At 40.1% G+C, this 18642-nt stretch overlaps 1 protein-coding gene across 1 annotated transcript; it reads right to left on the bottom strand.

Moving 5' to 3' along the window:
• Window positions 1-59: 59 nt before the first annotated feature.
• LOC129114846 (plakophilin-3-like) lies at window positions 60-14891 on the bottom strand. The gene is made up of 13 exons (XM_054626744.1): window positions 14541-14891; window positions 9722-9813; window positions 8367-9160; window positions 7317-7440; window positions 6496-6700; window positions 4759-4933; window positions 4163-4279; window positions 3904-4069; window positions 3624-3806; window positions 3379-3532; window positions 2763-2958; window positions 2515-2602; window positions 60-1215 (listed from the first exon to the last, which is right to left on the bottom strand). Exons 1-13 carry the CDS (start codon window positions 14761-14763, stop codon window positions 1174-1176), a joined length of 2559 nt encoding a protein of 852 aa, XP_054482719.1. The 5' UTR covers window positions 14764-14891; the 3' UTR covers window positions 60-1173.
• Between the last annotated feature and the right edge of the window lie 3751 nt (window positions 14892-18642).

Genomic DNA, 18642 nt, shown 5'->3' with positions numbered 1-18642 from the left:
CACTGCAGCACACACACACACACACACGAGAAATGTTTAAAAATGACATTTCACTTCCAAATCTTTCACTTTATTAGCTGAAAAATATTCAGATGATACATCTGCTTGTACACAACATAAAAGCAAATATAAAACAGTAAGAAGCCACACAGAAACACAAGGTCACCATTCATGCCTCAAGGCAGTAATAACTATAACTGATTCAAGAGTTTTGTATGAATACTTACAAGTTAAACAAATAAAATGAAAATATTAAACTTGACAATCTATTTAAGTTTCAATAAGGTCTAAATGTTAAGTGATAGATTTAGCAATAGCAAGACCTTCAATACAAAACAAATATGTGTTCTGAAATCAAAGGTAGGGTTGAATCCCTTTCACCCCTGGTGAACTCATGGCACTCCATGAGTTCTGTTTGACAAAGCAATTACAAATGTAACTCATCAGCATTTTATATGACAAGAACGGGATTGCGCAAGTTTAAAAAGCACATAACTAGTACAAAAGTCGACTTTGGAGGGATAATCATTATCAACAGATTTCCGAATCGAAGATCCACAATTCTAAAAACATCCTGTGGTTTACATTCAATTATAACTCTGTTAATATTTTGACTCATTTATAAACACATATTCATCTCTCCATAATCTACGAATACAAATTACGCAACATATAAAACATTTGATTTCTGTGTAAAATAAGAAGCAATATTTACAAAAATACACTTGTTGGCATTTCTGCTGTGATTGAGTTGCAACAGTGAAAAGACAAGGCACAAGTGTCCACCATACTGTCCATCAACAGTTGCTCAACTGGCAGAAACAGAAAGTTTCAACTGAATACATCCCTGATTCCAAAACTAAAACATACAGTGTTAAAAAGAGGAAATGGTTAAGGTGCACTCATTTGTATCAGAATCCATCAGTAGTCCAGCGTACCGGATCCACATTTCTTGAACTGTCCGTCAATTTAAAACACACAGCAAGTCCTTTTTCCATCGGGGTGATCCTCCATCAATAGTGTGCATGTTGTCGTCATAAAAGTATGGCAGATAAGAACTGAACCTACGCTATCTTTGAATAATATAAACAGTCTATTTACTCCACAGGCGGCTGGTGGAGTGTGGGCCTGATCACTGTTAAAGAAGTGAACTTGTATGGCCTTACTTTTATTTTAGATGGTCATATCTGCAAAATCCGGTCTTGTATAACCTTTCTGTAAAGCAAAGAAACAAACAAGATAGTGTTAAAAAGTGTAGAAAAAGGACTGATTCAAACATTAATTATACTGTACACCACAGAGGTGTAAACAACAGCTCCCTTGATTTTGAAATTTTGACCTGGAGTTACACAATTCAGTGTTTGAATAGCTACATTTTTGTGAATGTACATGTTTTTTTGTAACAGTTGGCGGGAAAATGTATCTTGGGATTAAAAGTGAATGTAAGACAAGCTTTAATGCATTTTTTTGTTCTGTTGGGACTTGTTTGTTAGGAAATAAGATGAACACCACACCCTTGGGAGGGGCAAGTCGTGATCTGCAAAAGGCAGAAAGCGCACAGCACCTGATCCCGCCCAAGACATTGACACGCCTTGGTGTGTGTGTGTGTGTGTGTGTGTGTGTATGTATGTGTGTGTGTTGAAAGAGCAGCAGTGTGAAATGTCAGAGATATATGGGTTTTGAACATGTTCCACCCAACTGACAAAGGAATTGCAGAGGGAGAGGAATGTCATTTGTCACACACACACACACACACACACACACACACACACCACACACACACACACACACACACACACACACACACACACACACACACACACACACACACACACACACACACACACACACACACACACACACACACACACACACACACACACACCAGTAATATGTGTCACTCACTCTTTTTCTCGCTCAGGCACAAACATGCAGATAGAAAAATGAGGGTGGGGCTACATGAAGAGGAAATATTTCCACTGAGCTTTGACTTTAGATCGGCAGACGACATACAGAGTCCAACTTGTTGTTTTTGCCGCGTTAGCGACCAGGAGACTCTTAAGAAGAGATTTTTGTACTGAACTGAGTGCACTGTTATTTAAGAAAATATGTACAAAGTAACTTATGGTTTACTTTGGTGTGTCTTTCGTGTATTTTTTATTCTGAATTATACATCAGAATAATGTGTGAGGAGAACACTTTTAAGATGTTGTAAAGTACAGTATAGTCATACATTGATATAAGCTGGTAATGCTTAAAGACATTTTTTTAATTAATTTTAACAGTGCTATCTGTGTTTTCAACATACTTATTAATGTTTAAATCTGCTTCTGTGTGATTTGATAGTTTAATAATACACAATAACTTTAATCATACATTTCCTAATTTAATCACTTTTAAAGTATCGGGATATTAGAAACACTTTAGACTATTAATAACATTAATACCATTTTTCAAAACTGATGCTTTGTCTTTGATGCATTATTGATTTTTTGATTGATTGAAGTCTATTACCTGTTTGTAGCTTTTGTGCAGTTTCTTGTACTGGAACATGTTGCTGAGAACGGTGGATGCTGCTTTGGCTGCTCTCATCTTCCCAGAGCTTATGAAAAACAGATTCATCCAAGGTTAACGCTTGGTACAAATAATCTTGTTTCAGAATATATGTAAGTATGTAACTTTTCACATCAGATGTCATGAAAATGTGCAAATGTCTGTATCAGGATAAGGCATGTTAAATCAATTCCACTTAAACAGCTCACCTGTTGTCATGTGAGCTCTTGATGCCGACCAGTTTTTGCAGGCCATCAAAGAAGGTGATGTCCCTGGCAGCTAAAGTGCTGCTGGTCACCAAGTTATTGAGAACACCACAGATGTTGATCGTCACCTCGCTGGAGGGCTCCTTCTGGTGTCCATCGGTGGGCAGCTTGGTCACCAGGGTTTGCACCACCTTTACAGCTGAATAAACCAGTAAATATTGTTAAGATTTAGTTTTACAATCAGATAATTCCCGTTAGCAATGGCACTCGCATGAACGCACAAATTTCTGCCAAAGTTCAAACAGATTTTTTGCATTTTTTTTGTTTAGTTAAAGTTTAAAAAAAGTTAAACCAGATTTTTTTTATTGTCATGTAAACTAACAAACTGAAATTTCAAAGAAAGGATACCACATAAATTCAGAAAAATGGTTTTCAAAGTAAATTTAAATGCTATAAATTCAGTGCTATTTACGTTTAAACATTAATAAACATTAGAATTAATCTAAAATGTGATAAAACAAAACATTTTACTGAATATGTTATTATGTATATGTAACAGGTAGCTCAGAGCATCACATTGTTTATCCTATCCTATCAAGGATTTAAAAAAAGAGCTTACCCATGTCATTCTTATCCTTGGCATGGCGGGACAGATTTCGGAGGAAGCCTGTGAGAGAACGCAGCTCCAGATCATTGCTGGTACGCAGGAGGTCCAGCATCACTGGCAGGATGCGCTCCTGCTCCAGAGCCACCCGGCTCAGCACAGAGGCCCACTGTGAGGCAAAGGGAGACAAATTCAATATTGGAGAAACTTTGTTGCATTTGAATGCTTTTGACAGGCGAACTGGAGAATCTGCTGCTTACCCTCTTGTCTCCAGCTGTGATGTTCTGCAGGGCTCCGGCTGCTGCCTCGCGGGTGGTGTGGTTGATCTCACACTCACTCAGCACACGTTTGTACAGCCCCACTATCTGTGGGTGCCACAGCCATTCCATGCCCCTTGGCACCCGAGCGACCTCGTTGAAAGTGGAGAGATCATAATTCTTGCTCTGTCAGGAGAAGGAAGAAACAAGGAGTCATTGTTGAAACGGATGAATCTGGTCTGTACACACAAAAAGCTCAGGGGTAAATCTCACGTGTGCTTACATTTTTGGCTTTGCGGCTCTGAGGTGTAAAGCAACCAATGGCTTCGCCATTCCCTGTGTCATTAGCTCTGGTCGGTCCTTCCAGGCGCAAGACAGCAGATGGAGGCATCTCACTGTAGAGCTGGTAGGAGAGGTTCCTCAAGACACACACTGCATTTTCCACCCCTAAGAAAAAAAGACACACAGACAAATAAATAAACAAGCCTTGGTGTGAACAGAATCAGCAGCTTGAACTCAGCTACATCTGGTCTTGTCTCACCTTGTCTTCTGCCTTGCTTTCATCAAGGGAAGCCCTGATGTAGCCCACCAAAGAGTCCACCAGTCCATTTGTTTCTCTCATCTGCTGACGGGTCTTCTCGTTCACAGAGCTCATATTCCTGAACACACAGAGAGCAAGTGATGGGTCAGAGAGATATTTCAGGTAAAATAGAGTCAGGAAACATGCATGTTATTACTTTAACTAGAGGGTGAATATAGAGATGGTTGTACAGTTTGGCTTGGGAGTGAAATTCTATTTCATGCACTTTAATGCATGATACATATCCTGCAGAGAGCATTGCAAAATAAAAATAAAAACAATGGTGATTAATTTGGAGATAAACACCCTACAGGTAAACCGAGCATAAACAGAGCAGAGCCAACGCAACTGGAGGCTGGAGCGACGCAGGTTTTGAAAACAACAGTGAAAAGTCATGGGTATGGTAAAAGCTCCAGTGGCCGTGAGCTGATGCTTGTGATAAAGCATCCTGCCAGAACAAGTTCCCAAAAATGCAAATTTGATCATGGGAGAAAAAGCAGACTTTAACAAAGGAGCATGCTCAACCACAGACAGAAGACATGGATAAGTGAGATGCACCTGAGGCATCCTGTGGTGTTGTAGAAGATGTCTGCCTCAGAGGGCGACTGATGGATGCCCTCAGATTCTCCGGTGCCTGACAGAGGGATGAGGATCTTCTCAGTCAGCTGAGGAAGCGTCTCCCTGGCCAGTTTCTCTTTCAGGTTGTCTTTGGATGAAAGGTTCCACAGGATACCTGCACACATACACACAAGGGGAGAGTGAGTAAAACTGAAATTTCTGCGTCCTTTTTTGCATATGTATGTAGCTTATTTAATGTTTTATTTCTAAACCTGAATGTCAGGAATATTGGACATTTTAACTTCAATCTTGGAGATTTACAATTATTTAGCAATAACCTCAGTTTTAAAGGGGCATCCAACTGAACAACCCAAGTGTTTCCTAGAGATACGGTGTGGTAAAAATGCAAAAGGCCCTCTCTAGGGAGTCAGCGTTTGGTTTGTCTGTTCTGGGCTGCTATAGAAACATGGTGGTGCAACAAGGCGGACTCCATGAAGAGGAGCTATTCTCTATATAGATAAAACAGCTCATTTTAAGTTAATGAAATCAAAATTATACATAGTTCCAGGTGATGACACATTAATGAAAACATAGTTATGGATATTCTTTTCAATTTTTGCTATTAAAACAACCTACATCATACACCCTGTTCCTTTAAGACATTTGGGGAGGTTGGCTTTGTTGCTTTCTTGCTGTGAGTTAGATGAGAAGATTAATACCACACTCAGACCTGAAAGTGGTATCAATCTTTTGATCTACCTCAACGCAAGGAAATAAAACAAGGGTACTTCCTAAAATGTTGTATGTGGACATCTGGAATTCCTTTCAAAACCTGGCAGTGAAGCTATAACATTAGTTGGCCATATGTAGGTAAGATAAGAAGTCTTAGTCACATTTTGAAAAACAACCCATAGAAAAGGTGCACAACTACAGCTGCTCTGTTATTTATTACCCCAGTGACCCGGCTGATATAAATCAAGGTGTAACGGCTTAAAGGAAAGCGTGACAAGGCCATCACTCATAAAGGGAGTTGATATACTGCAAGTCCACAGGCCCAGACAGCTCCTACACACTCCTTTATCCCCCGTCTCACACCCCCTATAGAAAAGTCTGCAGCTCCACGTCATCCACCTCTGACTCTGCGTAATCACACTATATGTCATACAAATCTCCACACAACATCGATTTTTTACATTTCATCATTTGTTTCATGAGAAAGTGTCACTGTTGATTATGCTGACAACAGATAATTGTGAATAATGACAGAGTAGGAACTTGTGAGAATGTATAAGTGCTGAAGGGCGAGGAGGCTGAGTCAACTGGAAACTTATTAGGACTCGAACTGTTAATGAACTGAAAAACAACGACACTCTGCTGTATAAAAGAATAACATCTCTCACATCTTCTCTGAAAATACCAAACTATCTCAAACTTTAATTCAGTTACAGTAAATGCTCATAAACAGTGGATTCTTGTTAAAGCGACGAGTTACAGCTTGCCTGCGTCCTCCTGTTTGTTTGCTGCTGAATAATATCAATCTCAAAAGCTACTCTCCGCTCAAAGAATTTCAAGGACACTGCTGTCTAGATTATGTTGCATCCAAATATTGACAATAGTGACAAACTAATTAACATTCATTTCTACTCAAGGAAAAAAATCCAAAACAAGCAGTCTGAGACCAACTCTGCTTGTTCTGTCTTGTTTTTTATTTAATTACTGTGATCGGGATTTTCCTACCAGTGATGTTCTTGTGGAGCTCTTCGTCAGACTCTTTGAGGGCCTCGACCAGCTGTGGGATGCCGCCCTCCTCGATCAGGGCCACCTTGTTGTCCATGTTCTCATAGATGAGGTTGCGTGTGGCGCCAGTGGCATAACGCTGCACTTCCTGGTTGTCGTAGTTGAACAGCTTCACCAGCTCACCGATGCCCTTCAAGCGACGCACCTAGAAACAAAGTGGCAGGAGAAAAAAAATTCCGCTTAGGATATTTACTGTTTTGGTAACTCCAAAATCTGACATAGGGCCTTTAACGGATTTGTTACATTCAGGGGGATACAGTTGTTCGCCAGATGAAAAGAATACCACTCTTATGTCTGTATGGTCAATTTTAAATGAGGTGCTGAGACATTTTTTAGTTCCCTTTGGACAGAGCCAGGCTAGCTGTTTCCCTCTGTTTTCAGTCTTTATGCTAAGCTAAGCTAACCTACTACTGGCTGCTGGAGAGACTGCATGCTCAGAGCTAAACATAACCTCCATAAGCTAAAAGCACATGGCCAAACTGAGCGAGTGAGCTGTCTGTCACATATGATATGTATGTGTATGTCTGCCATTCAACACCTCTACAGGGCAGAGTTCAGGTATGTTAACAGTGATGATCAAAATTGAAAACAACTGGAGCCCACTGAACAGAAGACAAAACTGCTCTTTTATGTCACCAGAAAAGGAGAAACATCCATCGTTTAAAGGAAAACAGTTTTCATGACTGAGTTTCTCAATAAGGGATTACAGGGAAGAAAACCCGAGAGGAATTCTAACCACAAGTTTAATAAGTTTGAGCTACCTCATCTTTGGCCTCGCTGTCATTGTAACACTCATGTTGAATGTAGGCGGCACCCAGGACCTTCATCTCTTGGTCGGGATCTCTCAGGTTTTGCACTGCGGTGGGCATGTCCAAGGAGGTGATCCTATCGAAGGAGCAAATGAACAAATTTAAGCAAATAATCTAAAACATTTCAATTATGGCACCCTGACATCATGAATGGTAGCATAAAATATGTCTTTTGGATGTTTCAGTGAAAAGCAACAGTAATTATTCATAGATGATTTGTTTCTTGTCTGCCAAAAATACAGCAGCCTGTTGAATTTCTTCCAAATCACACAGTGATCTGTGGATCCGCTTGGCTCCCCACATGCTGTGGGATGTGTGAAATGTGAGGCCTGGAACTGAGCTGCCACACCCAAAACCAGTCCTGCCACTAAGCAGCCACCTCCCAATGAACAGCTCTTATGAAATACACCAATCACACACATTCCCTTACGAAAAAACATGAAAGTTGTCTCTGTCATTGTCTATTTAAAACGAATCAAAGGATGCCATGATTTAATATTTTTCTTATTGTCAAGAAATCCCATGAAAAGTTCTTGTCTGTCTCTCAATACTTTCGGATCTCTATAGCCTGTTTTTGCTTTTTTGAGATATTAAGTTTAATTTTGTAGTTTTTTAACAAGCCATACTTTTCAGCAGCAGATAACTACACATTTTGTTGGCTAGTGAGTATCTACTGCAGCTGGACAGTGAACGAGGGACTGACTGAAGATAAACTACATGCACAAAAGTGTGTCTTGTTGTGTTTTCAGTAGTTTTTGGACAATGGAAGTACAGGTGCTCTCTTTAGCACAGAGGATTACGCTTCTGTATATCAGGCTTTGCCTCCACAAACAATACTTATTAGTAGGATCAATTCATTGTTGGTTTTAATCTTTTCTTAGAATATATCTACACTAAATAAACAAATTGAAGATTTTGTCAACAATTGTATGAGAACATGAAGATAACATCACTGTGTAAATGTGAATATTGGGTGACTTTGTTGTCATTTGAGTGTCTCACCCGCTGAGGTTGCCCATGCTGGCTCCCATCTCCATCTGGCCACCGTAGATGTCCGCGCCCCGGCCCACACTCTGCATGCTCTTGATGGACATGGCCCGGGACATGGTGCCCTTACGCTGCATAAGGTTCCCCTGGGAAGCAGAGGACACTCCGGATACCATGAACCCTCCATCCAATCTGTCCCCCCCTCCACCATAGACGCTCCCACCTGGGATAATCTGCTGCCCGGACACAGAGCCCATGCTCATCCGGTTTCGGTTTGTAATCCTGTTGATGGTGCGGTGGGCCGGGCCTTTGAAGGAATGTTGCTGGTTGAAGTCTGCCTCTCCTGCTGTCATCCCTCCGCCGCGGGAAAGAGTGCCACTAAGAGATCGTTGCATGGGTGAAGTAAAGGTCATGGTGCTTCCTCCTTGCCTCGCCTGGCTGGTGTAGCCGTTGACTGCGCTCTGAGCGTACTGCCGTTGGTAGGTGGCGTCACGGTCGGAGACCATACTGGCGGCATCGCTGCCATCCATCATCCAGGGATTAATCACCTGTGCCTGCGCCTGCGCTTGCGCCTGCCGCACTGCGTGCATGGAGAGGGCCTCTTGGTCCATTCGGCTTTGTTGCCTCGCAACCCCTTGGTAGTTCCCCATGCGTATGTCCTCTCGGTAATAACCACCACCACCACCACCACCACCACCTCCAACAACTCCAACACCCATTCCACCCCCGACACTGATCTTGTGCAACTGGGCCATGTCAGGGCCGGCAGACTGGCTGGTGAAGCCTGACCTCTGGGATATGCGTGGACCCTGAGAATGAGGAAGAGAAGTAAATGTTAAAAGTGTAACCAGACTTCAGATGAACTGTGTATGTGTGGGGGAATTTGTTGTGATTCACAGTATATCAACACATTTTATTTTTTTTGTATTTGATCACAGGGTTGTGAAACAAAGGTTAGGCCATTTTTTAAAAATATTAATTTCCATTCCTCATACAAACAAACACATATTTAGGAGATAAAGGCATTGTTATTGACTCAAATATCAAATATGGACACATTGAAAAGCAGGATGAAGTCCATAATGCAGCTTCAGGTTTCTCTTAAGGTCAGAGCTCAAACATCTGTGGCACAAAGCCAATGTCCTTCTGTTGAATCACTAAAATGGAGGAATCTAGAGGGTGGACTTGAAAACCTGAGCTGATCGCAGCGTACTGTGAAATACCACACATGCTGTGTCCTCGGTGACCCACTGTTGCACTAGCAGAGGGTCAGTGGCAATGTTTAAATTAAACATTACATGATCAGCTGAAAATATCCATGACATGTGTGTGAAGACGCTGAAACAGTGACATAATGCTGAAGTACTCACCATTGTTCTGGCACCCGAGTACATGTAGGAGGATTTAGAGCTGTAGTTTGGGTTATAGGTATGATATTTCATGGTGGAAGAACCGCCGTAGTCTGGAAGGAAGCAGGGAGACAGAATAACAGATGAATACCACAAACAATATCACACTGTTATCAGCGATACAACTGTAATAAAATGAAGCTTTGCTGAGAGACTAAAACTAGTTTCCATTTGATGTTGTGTGTTTGATGGGGGTTTTTTATACAGTAGAATTTAAACTAAGAATTAAAACATACAGTGAAGTCTTTGTACTTGTATTTGCTTTTCCTAACAGCAACATGGCAACCTTAAAGGACAACCTTAAAGCACAGTTTTTTTCAGACTTTTAACGACGGCATGAGAAGAAGTAATGATTACAGCACTTATAAGAACAAGCAGTCTATTTGTCACCTTTTTAAATGACATTCAGCTAAAAATGTACTTAAATAATGGGGATTTGATTACTAAAAAGTCAAGGCAGAGTCGATGCGTTTATTCTATGAGAAGCAGCATCACTGTCAGATGCAGTGGCTGGCTCTAAACAGGTCCAGGCAGAAACAACACAAAGAAGAAGATCTTTGATTGCAAAAAGTGCCATCTTGTTGTGCTTAAAATGTGTTGCCGACACATTTGAATGTCGTGTGAATGCTACTTCATTAATCTTTTGTTTTGTGTGCACTTTTGTTGAAATGTACTCATCAGAAGTGGTGATAAATAGTTTCACTTTCTGCAAGTAAGGAGTTCCCACTTTTCTCTACTATAAGTAGAACTAGGAAGTAGACACAGCTGACAAATGCTGTTTTTTGGTTTTATACTTGCTGTGACCTTTAAGTAATCTTAAATCTAGGGAGTTTTTTCATTTGAAATTCATCACCTATTTTCCATCATTTAAAATTTCTCAACACACACATTTCATTTTGTAATCACGTACATTCTACCACATACATAAATAATACAGCATCAAGTCAAGCCTGACCTTTGCTGGTGTTACTGCACAAAACAATACAATCACGGAAACAATTAAGATATAATATCACTTTCACAGTCTTGTGTTTCAAAACTAAACACACATTTATTGTTGTTGTTGTTGCTGTTGTTTTTTAATTCCCCGTTACTCCTATAAGTTACTTTAAAAAAGTTGAGACTGACTTTTTTGTGTAGAAGACTTACTATAAACACGGAAAAATTCAAAGTAAAAAAACAAACAGTCTTGACGTAACAAATGGCCCAGTGGTGGTAGATTTAATCACAGCAGCACGGGCATAACAAGGTGTAACGCCTCTTTAATTTACAACAATGACTGCATGTAAGACATACAGTTTGAATATCAGGTATCCTGTTGCACTTAAGACTGAGGTTTCAATTGCACACACAGTCTGGAACAGCAGGACCAGAACGGTCACCTGGTCTGACGTCTCTGGTTCCCCTTCACTCGGAGTGAACAGTTCACATTAACAAAGACGCTCTCGGCACCATCAGTAGAAAGAGTCTGAACGTTTTTGCTACAGAGTTACCTGACAGGTGAGAGGAGAATGTGACAGCAGGCATGTGATGCTTAAGCCACAGTATATCAACTCAAAAGTCTGCTTCAACTGAAAGCACAATAGTACACTGTATATTTTTAAATGGGTAATTACGTTATATAATTTCTCATCATTAGAAATTAACTGTACATCCTGTCATTTAGTTCCAGAAAAAAGTAAAAGATTTTCAGAGAAGTACTTTGTTGTTCCAAGTATGACGCAACAATAAAAAAAGGCTAAAGCCATGCTAGGGGCTTTAAGCTAAATGCTAACAGGAGTTTAGTGCATTGGCATGCTAACATTTGCTGATTAGAACTAAACACAAAGTTTAGCTAAGGCTGATGGGAATGTCATTAGTTTTGCAGGTATTAAGTGTAAGAAATTGTCAAAATAAATTGAGCTGAAGCTGACGCATGAAATGTTATCACCAAAGTTATTACAAATCATCCTAAGGGAGACATAAACTACAGTTTACAAAATGACTAAAATGTCAACTTCATGGTGGTGCTGGAGGAAAAGTCAGATAGTCACCAAAGTAGGTAGGATTCACCCTCTGGGGACCACGAACATCTGTACAAAATGTCATTACAATTCAACGGATTTGTGCTATACTGACTGACAGTGCCATTTGTACAGCCACACTGGTAGCATGGCAAAAAAAAGGCTTGCCAGCCAGCAGTCAGTGTTTGAAGATTTGTAACATGTTCTGACACGAGGCTCGAGCCAATCATCCCATCTGCACTGATCATGATCCAAAACTGACTAATTCAGAAATAAAAAAATAATTAACATTAATAAACATTATCAAAAACCAAACACAGGTTAACTTGTGTGACTATACCCACACAAATGTGAACATGTGTAAGTTGTAGGTTTTACATTTCCCATGTGAGCAAAGGGGAGTGGTGAACTACCCTCAGGCTTCTTTAGCACGCACGCACGCACGCACACACACGCACACGCACACGCACACGCACACGCACACACACACACACACACACACACACACACACACACACACACACACACACACACACAACAAAACCAGTTGGTGTAGATGAGAACGAGTCAACCTCGGCAACGCCCCTACACACCTTCCCATCACACGGAAAACACACCCTGACAACTAAAGTTGTATTTTTTTTTAATCATCTGTTGTCTTTTGAATTATGCACTTTGGTCATCAAGCTGATACGTAGGCACGCCGTTTTTTTCTGCCCTCACTTTCTGCCGAGACTTGCCCACCTGTAAGCACCAATTAATCCATACATGGGCGATTGTTGCAGCATTTAAAAACAGAAGAGGAGGCGTTCCTTGCAGAATTCTCCGGGTGCTCTTCTCATGTGTGCATTCGATCATAATGAGCTCCTCTGAAGCCACAAACCACTGAAATGGCAGCATTCCCTGCTGTGTTGTTAGGATTTCTTCTCTCCCTCTTGTTCAGGTTTCAAGAGATGATAAATATGACGTGGCAACATTTTGTGACTGTGTGTTTTGTTCCCGGCAAAGCCCAGGGCAAAGGACAGGCAGAGATAACAGCCTATAACACGTCTAGTTTTTCATACAGTGCCGCCATGTTGGGCTACAGTGTTTGACAAAGAAAATTAAGGTAAAAAAGAAAAGTGAGTAATTTAGCCGACGTTTATGACCCTCTGCATTACCAAATTAAAAACGGCACAAACAGTATGTTTTTTTCCCTCGAGGCAGTTAGCCTACTGGGGCAATGCTCAAACCAGACAGGTGAGAAAAACATACTTCTTCACAACCCATCATTTTAAAAGGTCATACTGACAAGAAGCTCGTGTGAAGCTGCTCCCTGTAGTCCATAATGGGACGTGAAGAAAATGTCTTCATGCATCAAGAAGGTGCAAGTTTAAGTCACCAGATTTCAAAACCAACACAAAACTGTGTCCATTTGTGGCTCTACACTAATTCAGCTCCTTAACTGCAACAGTCCTGTAAACAAATTCAATCTTTTAATTTCCAATGCGGGAGTCTCACTGCTGCTTACATAACAATCCCACCTTGTCTGACTTTGTCTGTGTGCTAAAGATTCAGACAGAGCCACCGTTTGACAATGCGTCATCTTTGAACATACGACATAACAGCAGCTTCTCACAAAACCATAATATCTCAGGTATCTCTTCAACCCTCACCTCTTAAAGCTGAGTAAGACCTGAAACCCAATCCCACAGAGGGAGTCTTTCACCTTGGTCTGCTATCAGGGAAGTTCATGAAAGCAGCACTTGTTTGAGCCTGTTACACATTAACCCTTTCTCATGTGCTTGTTCACTACATACAGCGCTGTAGGATCACCGCTGAGGCTTCAGGTTCATTTGCTGCGAACCTGCAGAGCAGCTGAATGGACAAATTCCCAGATGGGTTGACGAGGCCCAGAGGAATGCAACAGGGACATACATGCACAACAAAAAACAGCACACACCGCAGGCGTATTAATGCATGCTTGCTTGATGAAGGTAAAAGCTACTCCGCTGATATGAGTCACTTTAGGGGAATACTGAAATTGGTTCTTGTAAAAAAACAGAAAATAAAACTTTTGGTAGCTGCAACAATTAGTTAAATAATCAATTTGTCAGGCAACAGAAAATCTAACGTCCACTCTCTAGAAAGTATTTTTAGAGCAAGAATGACTTGATTCCACCCAATTTAATATTTTCTGGTTTTCTTTGTCTTCTATGATAGTGAGCTGAGTATCTTTGGGTTTAAAACTGACTGCAGGCTGCTCTGGAAAATACACCCAACTGATTTATAGATGAATCAAGACAATATTCAATAGACAATTATCTCGATGCTATGCTTGTCTGGTGTGATTCAAAAAGGGAGGACGAAGGAGGGGTTTTGAACTTTGTAAACAGGCTATACACAGGAATAGAATCATGTTGCTGTGTGGGGTATCCAGTGTTAACAACACTTAATATCCCAGTTCCTTTCAGCGAGTAGAAGTATTGGCTAAAGGAAACAGGATAAGAGTTTAATCCCCGTCTATACAGACCTAACAGACATGTGATGTGTCACCATTGGGCTTTAAACTCACTAGCACTATTTTCAAACACCTGCACCTGAACCTGTGTGGGGCTCAGACAGTCAGCTCATGGTTAGGGTTAGGCTCTTTACGCGGAAATACTGTCATGAAGCAGAACATCCAGCCGACACGGTTCCTCCTGACACTGATTAAACACTTGTTGGTGTTTACCTGACACTGATTAAACAGACTGATGGTGGTTACCTGACAGATTAAACAGACTGTTGGTGGTTACCTGACATGGCGTACTGTGAGGACGACCCATTCTGCCTCGGGAGGGTGGACTTCTCCGCCAGCCTCATCTGGACCTGCTGCTGGACGCGGCGCGCTCTGGACATCTCGTCCGACATGCTGCCTCCGTGTCCGAGCTGGACCTCCGACGGGAGTCCATAGGTAGTGACCGAGGTGTTGGGCTGGAGAGCGGACAAAAACACGTGTTCTGAGGCCACGACGCTCATGGTGAGTGAAGAAGAAGACAGAGGAGAAGCCGTGGAGCAGGTCGTCTGAGGGTTTGTGTTTCACGGAGAAGCTCTCAGCTCAACAGCAGCAGGAGGTGGAGCCTCAGAGGACCAAGACCTCAGAACCTACCTGCCTCACAGGTGCTCGCTTCTTTCTTTTACTTGTTTTGGGTAAACGTTGCATTCTCTCTAAATGTCTATTTTTTTAAGTTGTATAATTAGTACTCTCATAAAACCATATAGCAATGTTATGTCCTGATTCATTAACTAGAAATAATAAAAGTAAGGCACAACTTAGAAAATACCTGAAAATGGCATCAAATCACTCAGTATTAATATTAATTCATTACATAGTCCTGTTTTTTTCATTTTAACAGACGACCTGAAAACAACGGTGTTATGTAAACATTGTTCAAATAAACTTTAATCGAACATTAAGTAGATGTTTTTAATGTAAAGTTACATAGTTAAATACATGAATGTATCTTCACCATTAAAATAAATTAGAAATTAAGATCCATCATGTAACAGAGTCAAATAGGAAATTACAGTTTGGATAAACCAGGTCAAATAACAGCTCTATGACTGTGGTTAGTGGAGTCACTTCCAAGTTAATACCGGAGTTAAATGTGACAGGATTAATTCATTAACACTATGACGACACATATCATCCAGTATCACAACTCTGTTGTTAACAGTGGTGGAATGTAACAAGTGTACAAGTACTGTAAGTAAGTAAGTACTGTATTGAAGTTCAACTCTGAGGTATACTTAAGTATTAACGTTTTACGTTACTTTATAGGCTACTACACCACTCCATTTAGTTAACAACATAAGTTAAATGTTACTTTTCAGATTCAGATTATTAAATAATGTTGTCTGATTATGGATTAAGCTCCCCACCTGTGGATGAATTAGATGTAATTAAACCACCTCTACCAGCTGCAACATGAAAGTCATTAACACATTAATGCATCACTAATTATAAACCAGTCCATCCATCTGTTATCTGTAACTGCTTATGCTTAAACTTACTTTTACTAGCACTTTTAGAATATTTTTACACTGTGGTATTGCTACTTTAACTTAGTAACATATCTGAATACTTCTTCCACCACTGGCTGTTTAGTTTTATATATTTATTTAACAAGGACATTGGTGTTCTTTTTGAATCTGTAATACTTAAGTAAAAAAGTACATGGCATAAGATTTATGCTTCAATATGCAGTAAAGGCATTTGAGTTTAACGTAGTTAGAGAGTTTCTTCAATTTTTTACAAATTGACCTGATATTAGGTTAAATCTTGATGTTAAGTATGAATGGAGGACTGTTACAAGGTGTGGCACAGGCTCACTCTATTATTAAGGTGGAGCCACACCTTACTTGTATCTGATTCTATCTGTTTGTTTTATTTGAGCTTAGCAACTGTGAGTCACTGCAGTCAACATGAAAGCGATATAAAACCGTGGGAATGAGGCAGGTGGCATGTCTGTATCTAACTGTAGGGCTAAAAGGTAAGAAAAAGTCCCTGTTTGAGCAGAATAAACATCTCTAAATGGACTCAAGTATAAATAAACATCTCTTATAATCTTTATTTTTTGTTTGCTTTCCTTTGTTTGGTTGTATCTGAGCAGAAAAAGATGACCTGCAGTCTTTCTAAATGGTTATTCAATCAGCCAATCATTTCCCTTGAGCTTAACAAGAGGTTCTAATTTCCCGTAAAGCAGATCAAAGCCGATAGGTTTACTCTGAATCAGATGCAGAAGCAGATGTATCGAAGCATCCTTCCTCTGCACATCAGGGCCGTGTTCACCTGAACAATCCCCGTTCACTTTAGCACGTATATCTTCACAGTCCCTCCAAATTTGTTCACACTGACTTTACCTTAATTGTCACGGCATTTTTTGTGAGTAGAAACAATCAATCACAATCAATTACAGCTTCAGAAGCAGAAGCTTAATGTCTTAGTGAGTCTGAAATGTTCTGAGTGAAATAAATTTTGCTTGATTATTTAAAACAGATGCATAAAATAGATCAATCTGTTATAAATAAAATAAAAAATAAAATAAAATGTTTGGACTCACCATTACCATTGATGCTGTGTATCTTAGATGTTCTCCTCTCTGATGAAGTGCACCAAGTGATTTGATTTGGTGGGATATTAGAAAGTATCAAAAGATATAGTCACAGTCGCCGCCCTAAAAATTATAATAACCCTTTCCTTTGCAGGTACATACAGAACATACACAAAACAAAGAGATGAGTCAAAGGAAAGGTTGACACCACAGGGTGTGTACAGAAGAGGGGATCAGACGGTCTGACGGCCACGAAAAGGACGAGTCAGAAAGAGAAGTTCAATTTAGCTGATCAGTTGTGATTAGGCTTCTCTACCATTAAGCTTTTTCGAATGAAACTGTTCTGACTAACTTAGGGTGGGTTTTGTATTATTAATTTACACAATAGATTTTATTAATGGCGTGTGATTCAATATCAGTGCTGTTTTATTTTTTAAGTGTGTTGCAACATTTAATTGATGACTCACTCAGTCAGATCAGTTTAAAGCATCAGAGCAGCTGTTTTACTGGATTCCCAGCCCAGTTCAGAGGTAGAGAGTGACAGAAATCAGCCTAAAGGCTGACTCAGATCAGTGTGTCTGCAAGTTTTAGTGTGAGTGTGTGTGTGTGTGCGTCAGGGAAAGTGATTGCGCCAGAGAGCGAGAGTGACACCCTTGTTCTGTGACACCCTTGTTCTGTGTAATGTCTCGGACGTAAGGAGCCAACCGTCATTTTGTGAGGTAATCTCAGAAAATACACTACAGCACGTAAAGTCTGGGACACCCAAACATTACAATATAAAAATATTACAATAAAACAATATTAAGTAAAAATGTAGTAAGAGAGACAGTTTACACGGCTGATCATAAAGCATCGTTATTAAACCCAGTAAGGAATGTATTCCTTTTGTTTGTCAAAACCACAATGGTCACAATGGTGATGTAACTTCTGTTTGGAGTCAGTTATTTCTTTGTTAGACCTCCAAATAGACTTATTTAAGATTTAGGTTTAAGGTAGTGTTTCATAAAAAGTAACGTCAACACCAATGACAGATAAAGAGCATTTCCAATCCACTGTATTTGACCATGTTTTCAAAGCTGTAAATTAAGTGATGTTTCTTTTTCTGTGTCTAATTTCTTGTAAATGTAGAAAATAATGGAAAAACATAAAGATGATGATTATATGTTTGGTATTTTTTATGAGCTGTTATAAAGGGCCAAGTGTCTCCAGAACCCCAAACAGAACATGAGGGTTAAAATCAGATGAGTTATGCCAAAATATAAAGAGCTGCAAAGAGTTCTTTCACATATAGATATTTTAATATATATTTATTTGGATATTAAAATAATATGTACACAAGTAGGCAAGGTAAACACATTTTTGGGGTAATAAAATAGACTACAGACTGCGACTTTGTACCAGATTGACTCAGGGTTCTGAATTTACAGATGATTGGCTCTCTCTAGACTGAACTAACTCGCTGGGCATCCTTACGACCCGCCCCTACCCTGTGTCTGCTTGGCTATACCCTTCTTGGCCTTTGCTAAATGCTAATGTTAGTTTAGCTATGATGCTAACTGGTGCTATAAAGTAAACAGGCCAAGGAAGAGAGGTTTTGTTCCCGTTGTGTTTTGTTTTTTCACAATTTTGTTATGTTTTTTCATCATTAAATTCACTTCTGATATTAGTAGTTTTATGAAAAGTGATGTGGAATTGAAAACTTTCTTCAACGTTTTCAGAGTAAAGAAACTCCACATGACCTTGGACTCGCTGACCTCTCTCTGGAGAAGGGCATAGTGATGCTTGCTGGAGGCTGCTCAGGGTC

The sequence above is a fragment of the Anoplopoma fimbria genome, unplaced genomic scaffold, assembly GCF_027596085.1.
Source record: "Anoplopoma fimbria isolate UVic2021 breed Golden Eagle Sablefish unplaced genomic scaffold, Afim_UVic_2022 Un_contig_10494_pilon_pilon, whole genome shotgun sequence".
Taxonomy (NCBI): domain Eukaryota; kingdom Metazoa; phylum Chordata; class Actinopteri; order Perciformes; family Anoplopomatidae; genus Anoplopoma; species Anoplopoma fimbria.
Note: the sequence above shows the minus strand (reverse complement) of the source record. Positions and strands in the feature narration are given on the sequence as shown.

Excerpts from the sequence above, each read along its gene's own strand:
- LOC129114846 (XM_054626744.1), bottom strand. The coding sequence starts at position 14,763 with ATGAGCGTCGTGGCCTCAGAACACGTGTTTTTGTCCGCTCTCCAGCCC. Across the intron at positions 9,814-14,540 it reads CTCACAGTACGCCATGTCAG|ACTACGGCGGTTCTTCCACC; the intron begins GTAACCACCAAC and ends GCTTCCTTCCAG. Across the intron at positions 2,959-3,378 it reads CAAGGATAAGAATGACATGG|CTGTAAAGGTGGTGCAAACC; the intron begins GTAAGCTCTTTT and ends TGGTTTATTCAG.